The sequence below is a fragment of the Triturus cristatus genome, chromosome 11, assembly GCF_964204655.1.
Source record: "Triturus cristatus chromosome 11, aTriCri1.1, whole genome shotgun sequence".
Classification (NCBI taxonomy): domain Eukaryota; kingdom Metazoa; phylum Chordata; class Amphibia; order Caudata; family Salamandridae; genus Triturus; species Triturus cristatus.
The window spans coordinates 1,182,989,510-1,183,013,960 of NC_140594.1; the positions used below are offsets into that span (position 1 = coordinate 1,182,989,510).

At 46.5% G+C, this 24,451-nt stretch overlaps 1 protein-coding gene across 1 annotated transcript in view; it reads left to right on the forward strand.

The window, feature by feature from the left end:
* TFRC (transferrin receptor) overlaps positions 1 to 24,451 on the forward strand; it is a 454,042-nt gene that overhangs the window by 61,309 nt on the left and 368,282 nt on the right. Inside the window, exon 7 of the mRNA XM_085635983.1 lies at positions 23,760 to 23,882. Coding sequence (XP_085492109.1) covers positions 23,760 to 23,882 — 123 coding nt within the window. The remainder of the gene's footprint in view (positions 1 to 23,759; positions 23,883 to 24,451) is intronic.

Sequence of the window (24,451 nt, forward strand, 5' to 3'; positions counted from 1 at the left end):
GACCTCCTGCTGCTGGGAGTGATCCCGGCAAGGGAGGCTTGGACAATAGGTTTCCTGCTTGGGGAGGTGCTAGCACCTCCCCAGACAGACTTTAGTGTATTGGGGCAGGGAGGGCTGAAAGGAATGAGACATGCCTGGGGCACACAAGGTGTCCCATGCATAGTCCAGTTCAAACCGGTGCTGGGGCACTCCAGCCCCAGTCCTGGCGCGAAACTGGACAAAGGGAAGGGGGTGTAACCACCCCCTCCCAGGTCCCACCCATAAGGCGTGACCTAGCAGGTAACCCAGCCCCCCAGATTAGTATAAGAGTGGTAGCTGGGCCCCAGGAGATTAGATTATCCTGAACCTGCAACTTGAACAGAAACTCTGGACCTTCGACATTCGACGAAAGAAGAAGACTGAAGAATCTCCCTTGTGGCCAAGGAGTGGCTACCCTGTGCAAACAGGCACCATCAAGAGACTACCCTTTGCTTTGCTGAAGTTCTACGAGGGACCGACTGCAGAGCCCGACCAGAGCCTTGACTTCCAGACTTCTCCGACCCTGATCCACATCCACAGCCGAGCTGAGATCCGTGGAGGCGACGAGAGACTTTGGACCGGCTACCTGGGAAAAGTGGCGAGTATCTTCCAGCGCAGCTTCTGAGGCATCGTCGAAGTTGTGCACCGGGGATTGAGAAGCCCCAACCCCAAGCACTATCTGCACCGAAGATCAGCCCCCCACACTCCACGAGTCCTGCGTGGGGCCCTTCTGCATTTTCCTGGTTGCCGCGCCTGTCGAGTTGCTTGCCTGTTGGCTAGTGGCCTTTGTGACGACTCATCCAGAAATCTTCACTGCTGGTTTGGCTCCTCCAGACTGGCTCCCTCTTCCTTGCAAAAGAGAAGCACCCCAGACCTTCCTGGTCTGCACCAGAAGCAAGTCCTCCGTTCTTCGTGGGTTCCGCTTGCCAAGGCTTGGTGAGTCCTAGTCCAACTTCGCCGCCGCCGACCGCAAGAGCCTTCGTGGGACAGCTCGCCTCCTGGTCCTGGTCGTCCTCGACGTTCCTGGTCCTCGTGGCTGCAGCGACAAGCTTCACCTTCACCTGCAATCTTCACGACATCGCCTGGTTCCTTCCTGGTTCCACGTGGTCACTGGCTAGTGACCTTGACTCTGTCCCTTCTGCTTGCAGGTCTCCTCTCTTCTTGATCCCAGCCTTGGGATCCACCGGACACTCTTCACTGACTGCCTGTCAGCAACTTTCCTTCAGGCATCCGTAGAAGTCCACGACGAAACCCGACGCAAGTTCACACCTATGCACCTGCAGTCCGTGGGCTAGGTAACTTGGGTACTCCGGTGCTCACAAGGGTATTGACTATCCTAGGGTCTAGTTTCGGAGTCTCGACTCTCTAGCTGCTTCAGAAGTGTCCTTAAACTGTTAATTGCTAACAACTACTATTTCTATCGACTTTTATGCATTACGCGTGAGTGTTTCCACTCTGCACCTGAATCCCGTGGGCCTCCCACTTCCTAACTGTTGCTAGTGCAGTGTAGCCCCAGCGATTCCCTAGGCCTATCCTATTCCCGTGACAGTGGTCCTTATACCACTTACTTAGTATATGGTTTGCGTGGCCCCTAGGGCCTAACTGTATTACTTACCTGTGTGACTTAATGTATGCTTGAATAAGACTGTGTTGTACTTACCTCTAATCTCATAGAGTGCTGAGGGTTTGACTAGAATAAATACACTTTATTTTATATATATCTGTTGTGGTGTCCTTTCATTTGGTATTCAAGGGATTATATATGGTATCACGGCTGGCTTCACATGCCCTTCAGAGTTTAGCCTAAGACTGCTCTTGTCCATGCTACCACTAGGATAGCTGGTCTATAAGGTTGACTTTACAACCAATCCCCATAAGGGTTGTTTGGACTGATATAAGGTGTACACTAGAACTAGTGACATCATACATCAGGCCAACTTCTCACATCCAGCATGCCACAGATTGCCAATTGGCAATGCTAACTGTCAGTCCCCTTCGTATTTTATTTACGGCCCACTATAGTAGGATCTCAGGAACAGAGCTCTGGCTGTTTTGCTTGTCCATATATTGATTTCTCCAGAATAAAGTTTGTTTGCTCGGATTTGTCATTTCCATGAAGTAATGCTTGAAACTAAAACACCCTTCTGTTACTACCCCTTTGATACCCATTGTGGGTCTCTGAAGCTTATGGCTTTTCTACCAGAGTGCTGTTATGTTCAGGAAAGTGACAACTGATTATTTGGCAGTGAGCTCTTCCTGCTTGGTGGATGGCACAGCATTTATGGAAACAGACCAGCTGTGACGTAGCCATGACATTGCAAGTTTGTAAATGTCACTTGCAGACATAGCACATGAATCGCTGTATATATATTGTGCATTATTGACCTCAATCTGATGCAAGGAATGGCTGTCATGTCATAAAGATCATGATGCTGGCAACATTCAGTGCCATCTGATTAGCTGAGAAACGCCCTTAATAGACTGTAAACAATGGGTCATCATGCCCAGCTCCATATAAACACTTGTTCAATTTGCTGCCCAATGACTATTTTAGTTGGGTACACATGTCCGCATCGTAATGTGTTCCTGGTTTATCATTCAGTTTTAATTGTATTTGTGAACATGGAGTTAATGGTGCATCTATGACGCATCTTATGCCCTAGTTATAGGTACATGCTCTGTTCATCTAATACTTTCTGGGATCTGCTAAGCGCCATATTTTTATTTCATATTAAAAAGGTGCCAAACCATTTTGCGTCTTGGGGCTTTCAAACTGTTTATTTTGCAGCATGATTGTAAGGCCAGCATTTAGGTGAATGCATGTCTGACATACAGTGCAGTGGTAGGATTTGTTGTACATTTAAGACTAGGAAGCCAAACTGTCTTGCTTGTAAAGGTATTTTCCAGTCTATAGCTTTCCCAATCAACCCAGACGAGGGTACCAAACCGCTATGCCTGCTTTATTCACTTTGTGGAGAGATTAAAGACATAATGGTCGCTGCTGGTGGAGTTGATGGTGCATATGTTTAGGAGCATTTTTAACTTGCCTGCTTTTCTAATCTTAAATTTTATTTACAATTTGCTTGTTGTTCTTTAGTATAGTGACTAGTGTTCACTTTCAAAAGGACCAGAACAAATCTGGTAACCTTTCAAATGTTTCACTTGTGAAGCATTTGGTTCAAAAGCACCGGTAATGTCGGACATAACTTATGCTCGCTCCAAAGACCAGGAAAATGTGTCCCAATAACAATCCAAGCATTCACCTTCCAGGGAGTCTCTGCAGAAAACTTTCTTACAGGTATACCCAGAAATCAGGTTTTGAATTCCAATGGATTTGATTGTCTAGTGGAATTCATTGACTCTGGGTAAAACTTCTTGTATCCAGACAGATGGGAAAAGTCAAAAATTATATTTAAAAAATTGAATGGCGCTCTTATCATTCAGAGTTCACAAGTGCAGCGATTGTATTACCTTGATCTTAGCTGAAGAGGACAATTATATGCTGTTGCTTTCCTTATTTAATGCTCAAGTTATTCGAGTAACTTTTATTTAGACCTGTTTTTAAATACTGTCTGCATTGGAAAAGCCATTAAGTTTATGAAATGTAAAGCTGAGAGACCTAATCAATGTAAGTTTGCTTATATTGTCAGTAACTATGTCGAAAAAGACTAAGTGGGAGACCGGAGAATATATTCTCCAGTATTGGGGTATCTTTCACAGATTCACATGCCTGAATCATTCTCCATCGGACTGGGAGTCCCACGGTACATAAAGCAATAATTCTCCAGTATTGGGGTGTCTTTCATAGATTCACATGCTTGAATATTCCCCGTCGTCGAAGTGGGAGTCCCACGGTATATAAAAAGCAATAAGTGTCGTGTGTGTGTGTGTGTGTGTGTGTGTGTGTGTGTGTGTATATATATATATATATATATCACCAATCCACCTTCCCCAAAGAAGAGGCACGCACACCGGTCTGTAGATATGGGGCTGATTTTAATGACAATTCAAGTCGCCCTCGACCCCACAGAGAAGAGAGACGCGTTTCGCCTGCGCAGCAGGCTTTATCAATCTGAATGGCACCAGCAAATCACGGAAATATATAGTTACCTCCCCCTCCTTCAACCATTAGTAAACATGATGGAAAGACTAGATGCAGGCGGTCACTGGCAGGTTGAAACTGAAAATTGCTCAGTGCCGAAAATCCAAGTGTCAGCTGTTTTACAAGGATCTAAACACAATGTCTCATAAGCCTGCTGAGCTGAATAATATACATGGATAATCATTCTACATTAACATAATGTGAAAAATAAACGTAGCATCTGATTATTAGGGGTGGGAGCATATGCTGTGGATGTGGTGTCATTTCTCTCAACATTTGCTGCCCTGATTCAAATGGATAGCAATAATAAAAAATGAAAACTGCATAAATGCAGAGCATAAAAACGGGCTGCACACTGGAATGAGACACTCGCTATGCTAAAATTGAGCAACAGAAAGCCCAGCCATCGAGATGTAATTGATTGGTCCCGTGAGGAATGGGGCAAAATTGAATTGACAGCCTGCAATTGTACATCGTGAGTAAACCCATTGCTGGCCTCACATAGAAGGGTGGTCCAATGTCCATGGTGCTGTGATTTTTGCTGTCCCTAAGGAACTACGGGACCCATAATTCCCTTTGCTGGCCTTGGAATACCAAAGTCCGTTTTCAAAGTAGACCGGCAAAAATGGGTTCGAATTTGCAAGTGTCTGTTGGGATGCCCAATCGAAACGGGTGTTCTAGATTATGTCCAGAGTTTAGGCATGGGGATATTAGCAAAGTGTCACACCACCTGAATTCGGCAGCAGCTCGAGGCATGATTCCTGAATGAGCATGCCATGGAGGTCGGGGGAGACTGGTATACATCAAGCATAAGCAAGCCATAACAGACCTCACCGTTTCCGCATCAGTCGCCCTCGACCCCACAGAGAAGAGACGCGTTTCGCCTGCGCAGCAGGCTTTATCAATCTGAATGGCACCAGCAAATCACGGAAATATATAGTTACCTCCCCCTCCTTCAACCATTAGTAAACATGATGGAAAGACTAGATGCAGGCGGTCACTGACCATAGGTTTCACACATGTTATAGTTAGCTGTACATTTCACTCGTAAAAAACCAATGAAATTCCCCCGTTATAGTTAGTGCAGGCAACTATAACTCACGCGACCGCAATCCTCTGCTGATGCTAATTCTGTATTTAGACACTTATTTGCCCATGTCTTCTTCCATTAAATTTTAGCTATACATATATTACAAATATTTATTTTTCATAAAGACACATATGTCATCAGCAGAAGATTGCGGTCGCGTGAGTTATAGTTGCCTGCACTAACTATAACGGGGGAATTTCATTGGTTTTTTACGAGTGAAATGTACAGCTAACTATAACATTTGTGAAACCTATGGTTTTTTCAGTGAATTTGTACGTTTTTTTAAATGCTAAGTTACTTTATGCCATTCGTGGCGCGCGCGCCCAGTTAACGCAGTTCGTTGCGTGCGGGCACGGTGCGCTTCGCTCATCGTGCGCGCACAGTGAGCACGCGGTGCGCTTCGCGCACCGCGCGCCCACTTTACGCAGTTAGTGCCGTGCACGTACGGTGGTCACGCGGTGCGCTGTGCGCACCGCGTGCCCACGTTATGCGGGATGGGCCATGTACGCACGATGCGCTTCGCGCACATGGGGGACATATTATGCGCATCTTTGAGAAATGTATTAATATTAATTTCATTGCTCTAATAAGCCATGCAAAAATGGTGCCCTTCAGGCACCATTTGCACACGGGGTGGGTAGAGTGTGGATAATTTTTTTTAAAAACATTTTTTACCGTACGCGTACGGTAAGCGTAATCGCCGATTTTCCGAAATTTTTTTTTTTTTATTTATGGGGCTTGGGGGGTTTTTGGGGACCCCTATATCATTGATGGGTGGTTAGGATCTGAAGAATCTGCCCCTTTAGACATTTTTGGGCTTCGTTTTTGCTGCCCAACTCTGAGAGCGAGCGAGAAAATGGCGGCCGCCGCTTCCTGGTTTCGACCGATTCGAATGTTTACTAACATCCAAGAGCCAATCAGAATCGCGCACGTCACCGTACGGTAAGCGCACCGTAAGTGCACCGTAAGCTGGCTCAGATATATATATAGATTTAAAGGCTATTTTCTCAGAATCTACTGAACAGATTTACACCAAACCTACAAAAGGCACTTCCTTGACCTGAGGACTACCTCTCTGCCAAATTTCAAGTAATTCTGTTCAGCCGTTCGGGCTGTAGCTGTGTCTAAAGGTCCTATGGAAAAATGCATGGGAAAAACGCGTTTTGGGACCCCCCTTTTATCTCAGCCCCCGCTTGACGAATCCCCCCGAGACTTTCAGGGTAGGAGCGGAGCGTAGCGCCCCACCTATTTTGAAATTCGCGAGGATTCGTCGACCGGCTCCAAAGTTATTCAAAATAGAATGTTGCGGTTTTCCTATGGAAACGTGGTCCTAACTATAACTACCTACTGGCGACCGCCCCAAAACATGTAAAGGGGCTGTTTTAGACAGCTCCCAAGCACCTAGCCATGTCCATGGAGTCCCCAACGACCCCCCAAGAGAAAAAAGGCAATTTTAATTTTTTCGAAATTTTCGCCGATTACGCTTACCGTACGCGTACGGTAAAAAAATAAAAAAAAAAAAAATATCCACACTCTCCCCACCCCGTGTGCAAAAGGTGCCCGAACGGCACCTTTTGTGCATGGCTTATCAATCCTAAAACTAACACATATATTTTAAATATCACAGCGATGCTCATCATATTTCCACCATGTGCGCACGGTGCACGAAGCGCATTGTGCGTTCATGGCCCATGTAGCGTAACTGTGCGCGCACGGAACGAACTGCGTTAAGTGGGCGCGCACGCCACAAATGGCGTAAAGTAACTTAGCATTTACAAAACCGTACAAATTCACTGAAAAAACCGTAGGTTTCACACACGTTATAGTTAGGAATTAGCATTTAAAAAACCTTGCAAATTCACTGAAAAAACCATAGGTTTCACACATGTTATAGTTAGCTGGACATTTTACTGATAAAAAACCAATGAAATTCCCCCGTTATAGTTACTGTAGGCAACTATAACTCACGCGACCGTAATCCTCTGCTGATGACATGTGTCTTTATGAAAAAAAAATATTTGTAATATATGTATAGCTAAAATTTAATGGAAGAAGACATGGGCAAATAAGTGTCTAAATACAGTATTAGCATCAGCAGGGGATTGCGGTCGCGTGAGTTATAGTTGCCTACAGTAACTATAACGGGGGAATTTCATTGGTTTTTTATCAGTAAAATGTCCAGCTAACTATAACATGTGTGAAACCTATGGTTTTTTCAGTGTGTGTGTATGTGTGTATATATATATATACCACATAAGAGCATATACATATCCAAATAAACTTTATATATAATTCAAAATAACATATCGTGACAATACCATAGAATAGTATTGACACATAGGAAAGCATTAAGCTAAAAAAGAATCATTTTACTGACATCCTTTTCGTTTTATAGTCCAAACTCTAGCCAAATGGGTGCAAGCACCCTCTAGAACCTTCTCAGAGGCTCAGGCCCTCAGATTTTCTACCGCACGTCGTGTGAAGGGAGTCTCCCTGAGCTCTGCTCAGTCTTTGGTCTGGTTTGAGTTTTTCTCATCATGTCTTCAAGTAAGAAGTCTCTTTTCCGTCCCTGTTCCTCTTGTGGGAAGTTAAGACTTTTTTCTGAGGACCCTCATGAAAAATGTATCTATTGTCTTTACCCTGACAATAAGGTAGCCAACTGTAAAATTTGTAGAACTTTCTCTAATAAGACTTTGAAGGACAGGGAGGGTTGCCTATTGTTGTGGCTTCAAAAACTGAAGGATACGGATAACCCCCTTTCTGAAGTGGAAAGTGTGGCCTCTGCTCGAACAGGTGTCTCCTCCAAGCGTAGTAGTGTTCAGGACTTGCCGTCTCCCTTTCTGAAAAAGAAGAGACTTCATCTTGGAGAAGTGTCTGCAGGCCAAGTCTGTTACTACGCCGACGCCCCCCGAGATCTAGCTCTCAGGCGTCTCTGACTCAGTCAGCGCATGTTTCTGGTCAAAAACGTGCAAAACCTTCGACTGTCCAGTCGACGGTCCCTCCGTTGACAAGATCTGCCACTTCATCAACCTCGTCGACGACGGTGTCGAGCAGATTTCCTGCGTCGTCGACTACTTCGTCGACGTTTTCACCGTCGACAGTGGTGTGTGTTTCCCTAAAGACTGTCTCGTCGACAATTCCACTATCTTCTTCGGAAGAAGAAGTCCTCGCCGCCGGCGCTCACAGCATTGACGACGACAGTCTCGTCGGCGTGAGGCGGCGTCGACGACTCTCGTCGACGGCAGCCTCGTTGTCGGCAACTTCGTTGACGACTGCCTAGTCGACGGCAGCCTCGTCGACGGCGGCCTCGTCGACTATCACCTCGACGACGGTGGTGTCAATTTTGCGACTATGCCATTGGTTCCAATGTCTACACCAGCGCCAGGGTCGGTGGACAACTCCTTGCTGCAGCATCATGCTGTGCTGGACTCTGGCATGATGCCACCAGTCACTCGGCCACCTAATCAGCTATTCCCCTCGGGTGATGAGGAAGTTTCTGATTCTGATGAGGATGTTCAGTCCACTTTTCGGGATGCTCGTAGTCCTTCTGAGCTCCATATTAAGTGCCAAGATTTCGAGGAGGATGACTATTCGCAGGACTATTGCGGTCAGGAGCAGGAGCAATATCCCCCTGCACAAGTTCCTATGGTGCAGCTTCCTTTGTCACTCATCTCCAACCTTCAATTTATGTTGGAAGATTAAAATCGTCGCTTTCCGGCTTTCTCTCATGGTTCTCCACGTGAAACGCCATGTGCCGTTCCGTCTACTCCTGTGTTGTCAACGATGCCGACACCATCCGCACCTGCATTGGTTCCACCTGCAACAGATGAGGTTGTGGATAATCTGGATACGGAGGAAGGAGAGCTTCAAGATTACGACTCTATGGCTGACTGGGATGACTATCAAATCAATTCGCCCACATCGCCTCCAAAATCGCCAGTGAACTCACCACCTGTCGACATAACAGGATTCCATCAGCTGATTGTAAGGGCGGCTCAACGTTTTCACCTTCCCATGATGGTTAGGGAGGAGGACTGCTTTCTGTACAACTTCAAGTCCCAGCCGCAGAAGCAGGTATGGGTCGTGCCCATTATAGACTTTATCTGGAATGAAGGCATTAAGCTGATGAAGACGCCTAACTCCATCCCGGCAGTGCTCCCGCGATTGGAGAAAAAGTACAAGGCCCCGGACTCTTCTCCAGCTTGCTTAGTGTCTCAGCCTAAGCCAGACTCGGTGATCACCCAGGCGCCACAACGTCGCTCCAAAAATCCCTCGTCTCCACTTTCGTCACCTCCGGATCGCGACGGCCGCCGCCTGGATGCCATTGGCAAAATGTTTTCGACCATGGCTTCAACAGTCCGAGCAGCAAATTCTTTGGCCATCCTAGGTCGTTACGATCGACAAATGCGGTCGGACATGGCAGCTTTGGTTAAGCTTATCCCAGAAGACTCTAGAGCGGACGCTCTAAAGATCCTGCAAGAGGGTATCCTCCGTAATCATCGACTGCTCCGTCGACATTGCCTCCACGGGTTTTCGTCAATTGGCTGGAGCAGCTGTTTTTAGAAGACCGGGTTGGCTTCGTTCCACCTCGTTCCGACAGGAGGTCCAGGCCAAGATTCTGGACATGCCTTATGACGGAGAATCTTTGTTCGGCCAACATGTGGATGACGCTTTGCAAGCCATCAAGAAGGACACGGAGACTGCTCGCTCCCTCGGCACTCTCCAGTTCCGGAAACAGCCCTTTCAGGGTGCGCGCAGCCGCGGCACCTCCTCTTCCTTTCGTGGGTCTTCTTCCCAGTACCGCTCCTACAACAACGTTATTCCTCACAGCCGCAGCAGTCTTACAGGCAGCAGTCAGGCAAATCTTTTATAGAGGAAGGTCCAATTACAGGGCAAACTCTTCCAAAAAACAATGACTGTGTCCATCAAGGGTCCCCTCTCTCCAGTTTTTCCCTTTCTCCGGTTGGAGGACGAATCTCCCAGTTCTTTTCGAATTGGTCCTCAATCACTTCGGACTGTTGGGTTTTGGACATTATTTCAAGGGGCCATGCCTTAGTTTGTAAAGGTCCCCCCACACCTCTCCATCCGGACCTCCTTCCGCTCACCTCAAAACTTTTCAACCAGATCCAGATAATGCTCAAGAAAGGGGCCATCGAAGTGGTTCCGAAATCACAAAAGGGGTTGGGGTTCTATTCCCGTTTTTTCCTCATACTAAAGAAATCTGGGGAGTGGCGCCCCATCCTCGATCTAAGGTCTCTTAACAAATTTCTCAAGGACCAATCATTCCGCATGCTCACACTGAAGGACATCCTTCAATTCTTCTCTAAGGGCGATTTCATGACGACAATAGACCTTCAGGATGCTTACTTCCATGTGCCCATAATTCCACGCCACAGGAAATACTTACGTTTTCGTTTAGGCCACAGGGATTTCCAATTCAAGGTCCTGCCCTTCGGCCTCCGCTCAGCTTCTCGAGTCTTCACAAAGATCCTGGCCCCGGTGGTGGCCCATTTGAGACAACGGGCATTCAAATATTACCGTATTTGGACGATTGTCTAATCAAATCTCAGTCCTCCCACCAAGCGGCCCTCGATACTCAGCGCTGTCTCGCGCTGTTTCAGTCTCTGGGCTTGTCGATCAACGTGCAAAAGTCTCAGCTCACGCCAGCTCTGTACAAGACCTTTCTCGGCGCTACCATCGATACGAGCAGGATTATGGCCTTTGCCTCTGCAGAGCGGCAAACACTAATTCGACAGCTCGCAAGCTCCATCGCAGCAAAGCAGTCCGTTTCAGTCCGCATATTAAAGTCCTTTCTGGGGATGGCGTGCTCCTGCATCGCTTTGATCCCACATTGCAGACTGAGGAGTCGTACCATTCAGGAGGAATTGGACAAGCAGTGGCGTCGGGTCTCTGGTTCCTTCAACGACCAGCTCGTGGTGACAGCTCGCATGGCTCAGGCGCTACATTGGTGGACTCTTCCTTCCAACATCGCAGCGGGAACATCCTTTCTGGCGACAGCCCCAGAGCTCGTTCTTACCACGGATGCATCCATGGAAGGATGGGGCGGACATCTTCAAGATTTGTTCGTCAAAGGCAAATGGACAATGGTTCAGCGTTTCTGGCACATCAACAGATTGGAGCTGATGGCCATTTTCTTGGCGTTGAAATCCTTCCGCCTCCAACTCCAGGGGGAGTCGGTCCTTATTCAGACGGACAACACCACCAGCATGCACTACCTGAACAAGCAGGGCGGGACAAGATCTCCGATCTCCGCTTCTTTCCCGACTGGCTCAGAGGATTTGGAGTTGGGCCATAGACCATCGGATTACGCTCCTGGCAGTTCACCTGCCCCGCATTTCCAATATTCTAGCGGATGCAATCAGTCGGTCAACGTCATCGACTCACGAGTGGGAATTGCACCAGCCGACTCTAGACTTCGTCTTCGGCCTTTGGGGTCGCCCGACTATTGACCTTTTTGCAACCCCACAGAACAGCAAATGCCAGTCCTACGCAAGCTGGTTTCCCCACACAGGGTCATGCGGAAATGCCCTTTTGATAAATTGGTGCAGGATATTTGCGTACGCTTTTTCGCCGATCCCTCGAGTGTTGCGGAATATGCGGCAACAACCGTGCCATGTGCTCCTCATAGTTTCACGGTGGCCTCGGCAGGCATGGTTCTCGGAGCAACCCATCCTTCACCCGAGGCCGGATCTTCTAACAATGAACGACGGTCGGATATGCCATCCGAATCCCAGCTCACTCAGCTTGTCGGCTTGGAACCTGAGCACCTTGAATTTGCTCATTTGAACATTCCACCAGACTGCAGGGAGGTGTTAGCTAGGGCGAGGGCGCCCTCCACAGTGAAGACATAAGCTAAAGTGGAAGCGATTTTGTCTTTGGTGTGAGTCTGTGCACGCCTCCCCGGAACGCATTCTGCCGTTCTTCCTGCAGTTGGCGCAGTCTGGACTGTCGCACTCTACCTTTTTAAAGGTCTTTCTAGCGGCAATATCTCGCTTTCGTCAGGACGGCTCGTCCTCTCTCTCTATTCATCTAGAGTAATACAGCAATTTTTCAAGGGTCTCTTGCGAACGTTCCTGCCCATTCGGCGTCGTCCACCCACATGGCGTCTTAACATCGTATTGGCTCAGCTCATGAAGGCGTCTTTTTTGAGCCAATCCATTCGGCGGATTTCAAATTCTTAACATGGAAAGTGGCTCTCCTCCTTGCACTGACTTCCTCCCGCAGAGTAAGTGACATTCACGCCTTTACAATACAACCTCCGTTTCTTCAATTTAGATCGGACTGTGTAACTCTCCGCACTAATCCTGCTTTCATGCTCATCTCGGAGCTTTTTTCCCAAATTTGATTCGAAAGGGAGTGATCGAAAGGGTCCCTCATTTACAAAGAAGAACAGGATTTTATTCGAGATTTTTCCTAATAAAGTCGGGAGAATGGCACCCCATCCTCTATCTTCGCTCCCTCAACAAATACCTGAAAAAAGTTATCCTTCCGAATGTTGACACTTCAAGAAATCCTTTAGCTCCTCTCGGCGGGGGATTACATGGCCACCCTATACCTCCAAGACGCCTACTTCCATGTGCCAATTCTACCCAGACACAAACTTCTAGCGGTTCAGAGTGGCTGGCAGGGACTTTCAGTTCAAAGTCCTTCCTTTCGGACTACGTTCAGCACCCCGTGTATTTACCAAGGTTCTGGCACCAGTGGCCACATCCCTTCATCTGGAAGGGATTCAAATCTTTCCATATCTGGACGACTGCCTTATCAAGGCGAATTCTTTTCCAACCGCAAACACACATTCAAAGACGTCTGTCACTTTTCCAATCCTCTAGGTCTCTCTATCAACCTCGACAAGTCTCGGCTTGTTCCATCACAAAGACCTTCCTTCGTGGGAGCCACGTTGGACACTCCGCTTACCCAGGCATTTGTCTCAAACGAAAGACAACACAATCTGCAAGCTAGCCCACCTTTTACGATCAAAAAGGTGCGTTTCAGTCTGGCTGTTCGTCCTTTTTTTTTTTTTTTTTTTTTTTTTTTTTTTTTTTTAGGGATGATCTCTTCCTGCATCCCTTTGATACCCAAAGTGATACCAAAGGGGATGATGGACGAGCGTTTGAGCAAATCAAACACTCCCTCCCAGTCAACTGATCTTGGTTTAATCCATATGCAAATCAGTCTGACCCTGTGCCTCATGGGAACAGTCCAGTCCGAACTGCCAAGCCATGTCTTCCCTGGACCGGAAACCAGCATCCTGGGACCGGTTTCGGGTTCATAACCCTAGTCAGCCTGGCTATCTTGAATCCAGTGGCAAAGTGAGCAAGGGACCCACGTCTGGGCATACCCTGCCAACTTGGGGCGAACAAAGTGATACCAAAGGGGATGATGGATGGAGCGTTTGAGCAAATCAAACACTCACTCCCAGTCAACTGATCTGGGTTTAATCCATCATTCTTTAGCTCACTCCACCACCCCAGTTCAGACATGGCCATATGCAAATCAGTATGACCCTGTGCCTCATGGGAACAGTCCAGTCCGAAATGCCAAGCCATGCATTTGTCACCCCGAGTGGGAAGGGTATGCCCAGACGTGGGTCCCGTGCACTCCATGCCACTGGAATCAAGCTATCCTGGCTGAAGAGGGGTGAAACCCCGAAACCGGTCCTAGGCTGCTTGTTTCCAGTCCAGGGAGGACCTGGCTTGGCAGTTCGGGCTGGACTGTTCCCATGGGGCACAGGGTCAAGACTGATTTGCATATGGCTAGGTTCAAACTGGAACGGCATGGTGAGCAAAACAACGATGGATTTAGGCCCAGATCTCTGCTAGAGGAGCTCAACCACCAATGGTTACAGATTTCGGGGTCGTTCGACATCATTCGCATCACTTTTCGGATGCGAGATGCCTTACTCTGGTGGACTCTTAATAAAGAATGTGGAAAAAGGGTGTGCATTCCTGGTAGAAGCCCCAAATTTCACCATACCCACAGATGCATCCCTCGAGGGATGGGGAGCACACCTTCAAGGGTTGACTGTCAACGGCAAGTGGGAAATTCAGCAAAGAATGTGGCATATCAACCTTCTAGAGTTAAGAGCCATCTTTTTAGCCCTAAAATCTGAACTATCATCCTGGGATCTTCAGTACTAATTCGGACAGACAACACTAAAAGTATGCACTACTTGAAGAAACCAGGAGGAACAAGGTCTCCCCTTCTCTCTCTCTCTTCAAGCCCAAGAAATCTGGGACTGGGCGATACAGCACAGAATCAGCCTATCAGCGATCCATGTTCCAGGAGTCTCCAACGTCCAAGCGGATTAACTCAGCAGATCGACTGTTTCCAATCACGAGTGGGAAGTTAAATCAGCCAACATTGAATATGATCTTTCAGGAGTGGGGTCGTCCCCACCTGGACCGGTTTGCGACCAATCAGAACCGCAAATGCCCATTCTTTGCAAGTTGGCTTACCCACAAGGGTTCACAAGGGAATGCGTTTTCGATGAATTGGTCGCAGATGCATACTTGCGCCTTTCCTCCGATACCGTTGGTTCCCAGAGTTCTCCGGAAGATGAAGAGAACCTAGTTGCCTAATTCTGATCGTTCCCAGATGGCCTCGCCAGTTCTAGTTTACTGAACTTCTCCTATCCGAATGCGATCCCATTCAGTTTCGACCAATACCGAACCTCCTATCCATCCAGAACGGACCGATCTGCCAGCCGGACCCTGCTTCTCTGAAATTAGCAACCTGGCGCCTGAACACCTTGAATTCGCATATCTGAACATTCATACAGATTGTAAGGAAGTGTTAGCCAATGCTCGAGCGCCTGCCACTGTTAGGACGTACAGGCTTAAATGGAAGAGATTTTGCATATGGTGTCAATCTGCCAATATTCACCCAATTCATGCAAAACCGGAACAGATTTTACCGTTCTTTTTACACTTGGCAAGATCAGGCCTGTCCCATTTCACTCTAAAAAAAAAAAGTATATTTGGCAGCTATTTCATGGTTTCAGCAAGATGGTTCCAATTCTCTCTTCAGCTAGGATCATTCAGCAGTTTTTCAAAGGATTGTTTCAGATGTTTCCTCCTATCCGACGTCCACCTCCATCCTGGCATCTTAATGTGGTGCTTGCACAACTCATGTGGCACCCCTTTGAGCCTATTCATAAAGTGGATTTGAAATTTCTATCGTGGAACGTGTCTCTACTATTGGCTTTAACATCTGCTAGGAGAGTTGGTGACATTCAAGTTTTTACTGTTAATCCACCTTTTCTTCAATTCACCTCGAACTCAGTAGTCCTACGCACTAACCCCATTTTTCTTCCTTAAGTGCCTTCGGACTACCATCTTAACGAGCCTATCACTTTAAAAACTTTCTTTCCCAATCCTCAATCCCATGCGGAAAGAACTTTGCATTCCCTTGACATTAGAAGATGTCTCAAGTTCTATTTACAATGGACTTCTACAATCCGTAAATCTGACCAGCTATTTGTAGCCTACGGAAGGATGCGGCAGGGACATTCAGTATCCAAGCAGACTATAGCTCGTTGGATTTCTGCCGCATTTTGCCTCTGTCATCAACAAGCAGGAAGACCATTACAAACCACTCCGAGAGCACATTCTACAAGAGCCATCTCCTCCTCTACTGCTCTTTGCGGGGGTGCCTCTTCATCAAATTTTAAGAGCTGCAACTTGGTCCAGCAGACACATTTTTACCAAGCACTACTGTTTGGAGGCTGCCAGTGATGCAGATACGTCTGTGGGACAAGCGGTTCTCTGTAATCTTTCTAAATAAGGTGAGACACTGTTCTTCCCTCCTCCTCTGTACTATTTCTCGGACGCATTTCAGATATGATTATGTATCATAGCATTGCCCTGAATAACATATATATATATATATATATATATATATATATATATATATATATATATATATATATATATATATATATATATAATTTTTTTTTTAAATTCTAGTTATTGCATAATGTTACAAATAGCGTCTTACGAACATTATTGGCGTACTGCTTATTATGGATTTACTGCTTTCTATTCTGATTCAGGCATGTGAATCTATGAAAGATACCCCAATACTGGAGAAGAACAATAGTTACTTGCCTGTAATCTGTGGTATCTTTCATAGATTCACATGCAACCCGCCCACCTCCTCTCAGAGGCTGGTTTATGCTCTTCTCACTTGGTTCACTCTTGTGCTAGAAAATCTGAGAGCCTCTGAGGAGCATTCTAGAGGGTGCTGTCGCCTGATTGGCTGCAGTTTGGACTATATATAATAACTTGGACAAGTCGTAGATGTGGAAGTTTTTTTCCTTGTAGTTTGACTACTTAATTTCCGGGTTCTAGGTTACCTATGTTATGGTTATTATGTGCATAATTATTGCTTTGTGGGACTCCCACTCCGGGGGATGATTCAGGCATGTGAATCTATGAAAGATGCCAATACTGGAGAACCACAGATTACAGGTAAGTAACTATTCTTATGAATGGAAAAAACTGATGCAAATTAACAGGCAGGTGGGTATTGGAAATTGTCAAATTTGGTCATGCCCTTGAATACCTTGAGGAGCCTCCGTGGTAAGAGGAATACAAACACTTTAAAAGAGCTCCATCTAGAAGTGTTTAACTTATGAAGAAGCCAGTTGTGGTAGAGGTGCTGGTATCGGAAAAATCTAGGATTTTACTTCATTTTCTTTCTTATATTTTGTAAAACTAAAGTGAATGACAGCTAGTGTTAGAAAAACCTCAACAAGTACATTAAAAAGCTTCTGCATGGAAGCACAGGTTTCTTCACTTCATGATCTGTTAGCAGTCCCTTCTTTTTAAGAAAGGAAGGTTGTGTGGTGCCTCCTTATTTAGATTGGATCATAAGGGCAAAAACGCATAGAGGTGACAAAGGACAATTTCAACATTAGCAAGCTTGAACCTTGCTATCGGTATAAAAAATAAAGCAAAAACTACCCCAAGCAACAGATTTGGTTTTCTTGGGTGCCAGAATGTGCATAAACGAAGGAATGGTGTTCCACCCCAAGAAAAGGGGAAGAAGCAGATTTGTCAAGTAAGATGGCAGCAGGATGGCAAGTAATGATACAACAAGAGCAAGCCTCTTGCACATGTTGCAGAAAAAATTTAGCTTTAAAGATCCTGACTTATGATTTACTTGGTACAGGTAGGATACCACTCTGTAAACACTCGCGTGGGAAAACCGACCACTACTGAGCAATTTACATTAATCCCAATTGAATTGGGAATTTGAGGGTATGTGATAGAAGCTGCGCGAGTCTCGCCTGGCGCGAGAGCAGCGTTTTTGACCCGAAATATCGCAAAACTTTTAAAATCGTTTTTACTTAGTTTTTAAATTGTATTATTGCACCGATTGCACTGTGTGAGAATTGAGGGGGGAACTTTTGTCCGCATAACTTGGCCGCTATCTTTGTAGGTCAGCGCTCTAGTCGCTGAGTCTACCAGGGCTATATTAAACCCAATGATGCGACCGCGCAGCGGACGCGCTGCTGGTGCGCCTAAGGCAAGCCCGTCTGCGCCCTTCCGGGACAAGGGGCCAGAACCCCTGCCTGTCTCCCACTAGAAATTTGCCGGTACAGCGCAAACCAACTCAAACAATTGAACTTAACCTCAGATCCCGTCTGTCTTCACTCTATCGCTCCTGACTGCTGGAACTACAATTGTAAGCACTGCTCTTATAGACTCAAGCACCCCACTCCTATTAGTCCACATGCTGCTATACCACACCAAGTTTGTAAGCTATTTTTATTAAAATGTTGTTCCTTACCGAAACATGATGAGGAAGTGTCCCTGCTGCTTATGGAGGAAAGCCCTGATGCTCTATTCCTCACAGAAACCTGGCTAAACACAGCCTCTGATCCTGACATAGTTCAAGCTCTTCCTCCCGGCTACATAATCCAGAGGCTAGATCGAATTAATGGTAAAGGGGGGTGGAATTGCTATCGTTCTAAAGAACCACCTCCTCTGTAGAACCTTTGGAAGCCCTAGTCTAGACTGTGAAAACCTTCATTCCTCAATAGGATTCACACCTACGCTAACTATCAGGGATCCTGATTTATGCCCCCCGCCCCCCCCCCAAGGATCTATAGGCCAGTTCTGTAATTCACTTGCAGAAACTGTTCCCAACTAGCAAGTCCCACTACTAACTGAACCATTCTCGGAGATTTTAATATTCACTTCGATGATTTAACCTCTCAAACGGCACATGAATTGATCTCAAACTTAGCGGCCTTACAGATCACTCAAAGTACCGTCCGCTACACACTCAAAAGGACACCTCCTAGACCAATCTTCTTGGGTCTGAAAGAGCTATCCTGTCAAGCCCCTATACTCATTCCTTGGTCAGAACACTTTCTGATCCCATTTTCCTGGTCTTCTACCCAGGCCACTCCCCCAACCCGACTGGTACATACATACTAAGTCCTGATGCTGGTCAAAACTTTCACTGGACACCTGGATATCAACCCTGGAGAGATCTAGGCCTGCTCCAGGATCCGATCTGATAGCGGCCAATGAGAAATTAGGCAACTGGATTAACCGCTCACTAGACTTAGTCCTTCCCCAAACAATAATCCAGTTGCATAAATGGTCTAATAAAACTGCTTGGTATACTCCCAAACTTCGAGAATTAAAACAAATCTGTGAAGACAGAGGCTGGAGAAGGAACTTTCCCCCAGACAAGAAGGAATACAAGAATGCTATCAAAACTTATAAAATTGAAATTAGGAATACCCCAGCTCTCGAAGATCATAGCTTCCTCTGCCAACTCCCCCCGTGAAACATTCAAAATTGTCAAATTAATGAATGTTCCTTCTCTTCCCCGGCTATTTCAGACCAACGTTGTAATGAAATGGCGGAATTTTTCCACTACATAATCAAGACTATCTACCGTTCCTTCTCTTCCACTAAAGAACCTAATCTCACCCACTGCAATAAGCCCTACATAGAGGACAAGGATACGTGCATAGTAGCCTTTCCTACAATGGATTATAATTGTCTGCTAGCCACTGCTGATCGAGTAAAAAGCGGGTCACCTAACGACCCTGCTCCACTTAGGATTCTTAAACAAGTAACAGACAGTTGGCCCGGTCATTTTAGACATGATTAACTCATCCATATCATCTGGAGTAGTCCCCTCCTCCTGGAAAAGAGCCATGGTCAAAGTTCTCCTAAAGAAATCTACCTTAGACCCTGACTGCTTGGCCAACTATCGTCCTATTTCCCTCCTCCCGGGAATTAGCAAAATCCTAGAGAAACATGTAAATATCACACACTCTGCCTACTTAGAATCCAACCACCTCCTCCACCAACCCAAACAGGATTCCGTCCCGGTCACGGCACAGACAGCTCTCCTAGCTGTCATGGAAGAATCAAGAAAAATTCTCGACTCGGGAGGATCATCTGCCGTGATCCTTCTGGACCAGAGTGTGGCCTTCGATGCGGTTAATCACCGTATCTTGATTGACTGACTCAGAAATTTGGGTGTGTCTGGAATAGCCCTAACCTGGCTGATATTCCTGGAAGGGCGATCCTTCCAGGAATTTGAGGGTGAAACCACCTCCAAACCCTTTCCCCTTTTTTGTGGAGTCCCACAGGGCTCCTCTCTAAGCCCAACGCTTTTTAATGCCTATATGGCTCCACTGGCAGATCATACAGCCCTACGGAGTGAATATCGTAACATATGCTGATGATACTCAACTAGTGGTTTCACTTAACCACCCAGATACATCTTCATCCCGCCTCTGTACTTGCCTTGAAGAAGTGGCCAAATGGATGAACCACTCCTACCTGAAGCTAAACAGGGACAAGACCGCGCTTATGCTCCTTGGTAACCCGTCACTATTTAGACCTAATATGATGTGGCTGACTACAATGGGATCAGCACCCATCCCCAAGTCAAATATAAAATAAACCTTTTGCCAGGCCCAAACCTTCCTTTTAATACATGGGTCACCCATAAAGTAGGCCCTGGCCAGCCCAAAGGGCAGGGTGCAAGGTATTTAAAAAGTGGGACGTACCGTTTTTTAAATTTTTACTTACTATAGGTTAACAGGTAACAATGCTGTGACACTTCATACACCACATTACCCCATCTCAGGCCTTCCTGCTCCCCACCAGTCTGCAAGTCAGTAAATCCATTACAGAATATGTTCAGCTAATAGCCCATTTCAGTAACCCTCTTCCAAGTTGAGACATGTCCCTCCTCGTCTCGAGGTAGTTTGGTATGCCCTCCCACCCCCTTCTTATTTTCCTTATACTCCCTTTTTCAGCTGCATTCATCCGAGCCGGCCAGTCCTGTTCAATTGGAGTGAACCCACTGCCCCATCTTCAGGCTAGACCATTTTTGCCACCATACACCTGATATTCGCTGAAATATTTTCATATTTGGTTGCATCCTTGGGGTCCCATATCTCCAGTAGTGCCAATATGGGCTGCATTTCAACTTGTCCCCCACTTGCTTCCCCCCCAGTAAGGTGGCAATCTCCTCCCAGAAAGGACGCACCCTCTCGCAGCTCCACATAGTGTTCAAGAAGGAGCCCTCCAACCTGCAGTTTCGGAGGCAAATCGCTTCCTCCACCTGTTCCAATTTATGCAGCATGGGTTCGCTTATAATATGTTCTGTGCCAGATTTTCAGCAGGATCGGCCGGTATGATGCCTTAACTGCCACTTCCGAGGGGAAGGGGGCAAAACCAAAGGAATTGATGGACGGAGTGTTGAACATTGCAAGCACTCGCCCCCAGTCAACTGTTCTGGGTTTAATCCATCACCGTTCTTTAGCCCACTCTGCCACCCCAGTTCAAACATGGCCATATGCAAATAAGTCTGACCCTGTGCCTCATGGGATCAGTCCAGCCCGAACTGTCTAGCCATGCACGGAGGCATGTTGGATTTGCCTCCGTGTAGGACACCGCCTCTTTAGAGACCCTTATGCATCGGTATTTAAACTTGTGCTATTCAATCCTAAGTGGCAACGTCCTCTCCCCATCCTGTCTTCATCCGCTTGTTGGGTATAGTGTACACCCCCCCCCCCTCCTCCAACTTAGTGGAAAATCTCCTAAAATCATTTTCCACCACTGCAAGGCCTATCTCTTCCATAGGAGTTGCCTTATTACGTTTTTATAAGTGTCCTTTCCAAATGGGAAGAGAAAGTTGGTTGATATTTGGGGTCTGTGGAATCCCAATTTAAAATCCTAACTTATGATGACATTGGATTTTATATTACAATTCTGAAACTCTCACTTTTAGAAGGTTGCCGTTTTGTTGCCTTAGGGTTTGGTGCCTACAGCCTCTCACTTTTTACTTATCATATGGCTGGGTGTAGTTGTCTGTTGGTCTTTGTGTATTCCTCCCAGGCAGCCACACACAATGCAAGCTTTGGCGTGACTGGTTGGGCCATCGCTGGAAAAATGGGAGGGAGGAGCTGGGCGTAGCTTCACTTACACCTGAATAGACGGTGTCCTGTCTCCACACAAGGAACGCATGCCTCCTGTAATTTGTCTGTAGCCAGGACAAGGAAGGCAGGCCTGTCCTTTTCAAAGGCATGTTTCCAGGAGCTTCTCCCCACCTCAGAGGCTCAACTGTGCAAAAAAGAGACCTCCGACACCACCACTTCAGTACACTTCTGGGACTGTGGATACTCTGCCAGAAAGGAGGACTGCTGTGCTGCTACAAGGACTGCCATTCTGCTGGTTTAAAGGAACTGCTGTGCTGCCTGCTGCCCTCTTACTTGGGAAAGAACTGGGCCTTCAACTTTAGCTTGAACCCCGGCCCCAGAGTGACTTGAAGGGCTAGTGTGCTGGCCTCTTGATCTGAAGCTCTGAGACGCCTCAACAGCTCCTGGACCAGTCGTCTGCGTGTTACTAACCCCACCAAGTGGTGCCTTTTAGGTCCTGGACCCTGGGTGTGGCTCTGGAGCTCTCGAAATCAAGCTTTTGCTCTTTGCGACTGACTGGGCCAGTTCACACCAGAAGTGTGCTGCTCGACAGAAAATCAGCGTGAGCCACTGCCAGCCATCTTTGCAGAGCAAGCATGGATCACTGTGGGAGACTGCCATCGCTAAGCTCAAGCCAGCCTGTACATGATTCCTAGACAGCTTTTCATGCAATACCGCTACTGCCTGACTCGCTCCCAGTGACCCTTTTCAACATTAGCAGCAGCTCGTCCGTAGGGGCGAAGGGACCACGCCACCCTATTTTTCCTGGAAAAGAGTGCGTGTCCGTCTAAGCAAAGAGTCTGCCTGGCCGATACTTCCTTTTTAGGTTAGGCAGCCAGGAGCTGGACATGTGCAAAATGAGCATGCTCCTGTTGGCCTAAGCTGAATATTGCCAGGTTAAGGATTTCACAGCCGTGTGGGTGTGACATCCGCAGCCTTGTAATAGTACGTCAAGACCCACCCTGCCCTCCTTTCTCCTCGTGACAAGGGGTAGCGTCACCCATTGCCTTGTACCTGGATGCTTCCGTTTAAGCCCTGAAGTGCCCATGGCAGTGTCAATTAGTGACGCCTCATCTGAGTGGGGTGGGGTCAGATGTCTCACTGACCCATCTCACTGGGACTAGGTTGGGAGTGCTACCTTTTCCTCATGGGCTGACCTAAGGTGAGCAGTGAGGGAAGGCAGCCGTCCAATCCTCCTAGGATCTCCAAGGCTTGGGACTGCTTGCTTCCCTCATTGGCTGACCTGAGGTCAATCCATGAGAAGCCGGCTGTTCTTACCCTCTTGGGACCTCAGTGGCTTTCCTCTCGAAGATCTGCATGCACGGTAAGATTTTTCTTTTTTTTCTTTATTTTTATTTTGATGTGAATGCATGTCTGTTTCATAATGAGTGTTATGAATGTGTGCTTGTGCGCCACCCCCCAATAACATTTCTGGCCGCCACTGGCAAACAGGATTCTTGGTACAAAACATTAAGGTAAAACTTCAGCTAGACTAATCTGCGACTGTTGACTTGCGGTCTGCCTGAACTTTTGACTTTGACCTGGTCCAGCGCAACCAGATAGTGGTGGTTGCCGCTTTGATTTTTAGGTGCTCTACAGTTTATTCTTTAAAAATTCATAACTCTGGTTTTACTGATTGGATCCTTTTTCTTTTTGGTCTTGTTTGATGTATTACACATTGCTCTATTTTTCTAAACCGATGTGGGAACTTTTTGTGTGGTGCTTTCACTGTTTTGCTGTTGGTGAGTTGCACAAATACTTTACACACTTCCTCTAAATTGAGCCTGACTGCTCTGTGCCAAGCTACCAGGTTGTTACGGGCAGGTTAATTTTAGGTTACTTATGCCATAACTGAACTAGGATTGTGGTTGCTGTTTGACCAAGGCTCAACACCCCCTCCCCCCCCTTCAACGAGGAACCCAATTTCCATCACAACGTTAAGTGTTTAGAAAAATATTCATGTTTGCGTGTTAATTGCTTGATACAGGTTTGCTCTATCAGATGATTTTCTCCATATAATGTTTTAAGTATTTTTACCCTGTAAATGTGCTTTGTAATACTTTTTTTAGGGTAAACCAGTTTATGCCTATTATGGACGCAAAGAAGATTTTCTGGAACTAGAGCAAAAAGGTGTCGGTGTCCAAGGCTGTATAATCATTGTCCGAGCAGGAATGAACAGCTTTGCTGAGAAAGTAAGTTACATGTTAACTTTTTATATTGTAACTCCAGAATTTGCTTGTAAAATTGTTATACAACACTGGATTTTTCATCGATTCACATTTGAATTCTCCCAACGTCTCACTGGGGAACCCTTGATAGTTACTGGAAGTACAGCAATGTATCAGTATAGCAATCCACATTGAAAACTAATAGCCAAACTGGAATTCACCTCTTACCCATTCACATCTTTGTGACTCAAATTCCGGCCAGTCAGGGGAAGGGGCTCAATGTCCCAACCCTCTGAGGATCCAACTGCCACATTTTCAACTGCTTTGTATAGGGATACCCTCTAAGCTTTGCTCCTCTACTGCATTTATTGACACAACTCGCTTAACAATCGAGAACCGGACTACTCTAACCTTTCTTAAAGGTTGTGGTACATCTTTGCCTATTTTGGAGAACAAACCATGGGAGAACAGTTTTAGCCAAGGGCTTTTCTCAGACTGTTGCGGATCCAGAAAGGTTTTTGTTGAGGACTTGCACACTAAATGTATTTTCTACCTTCATAAACCTGGCCACAGGCCGAACAATGGCAAAATAA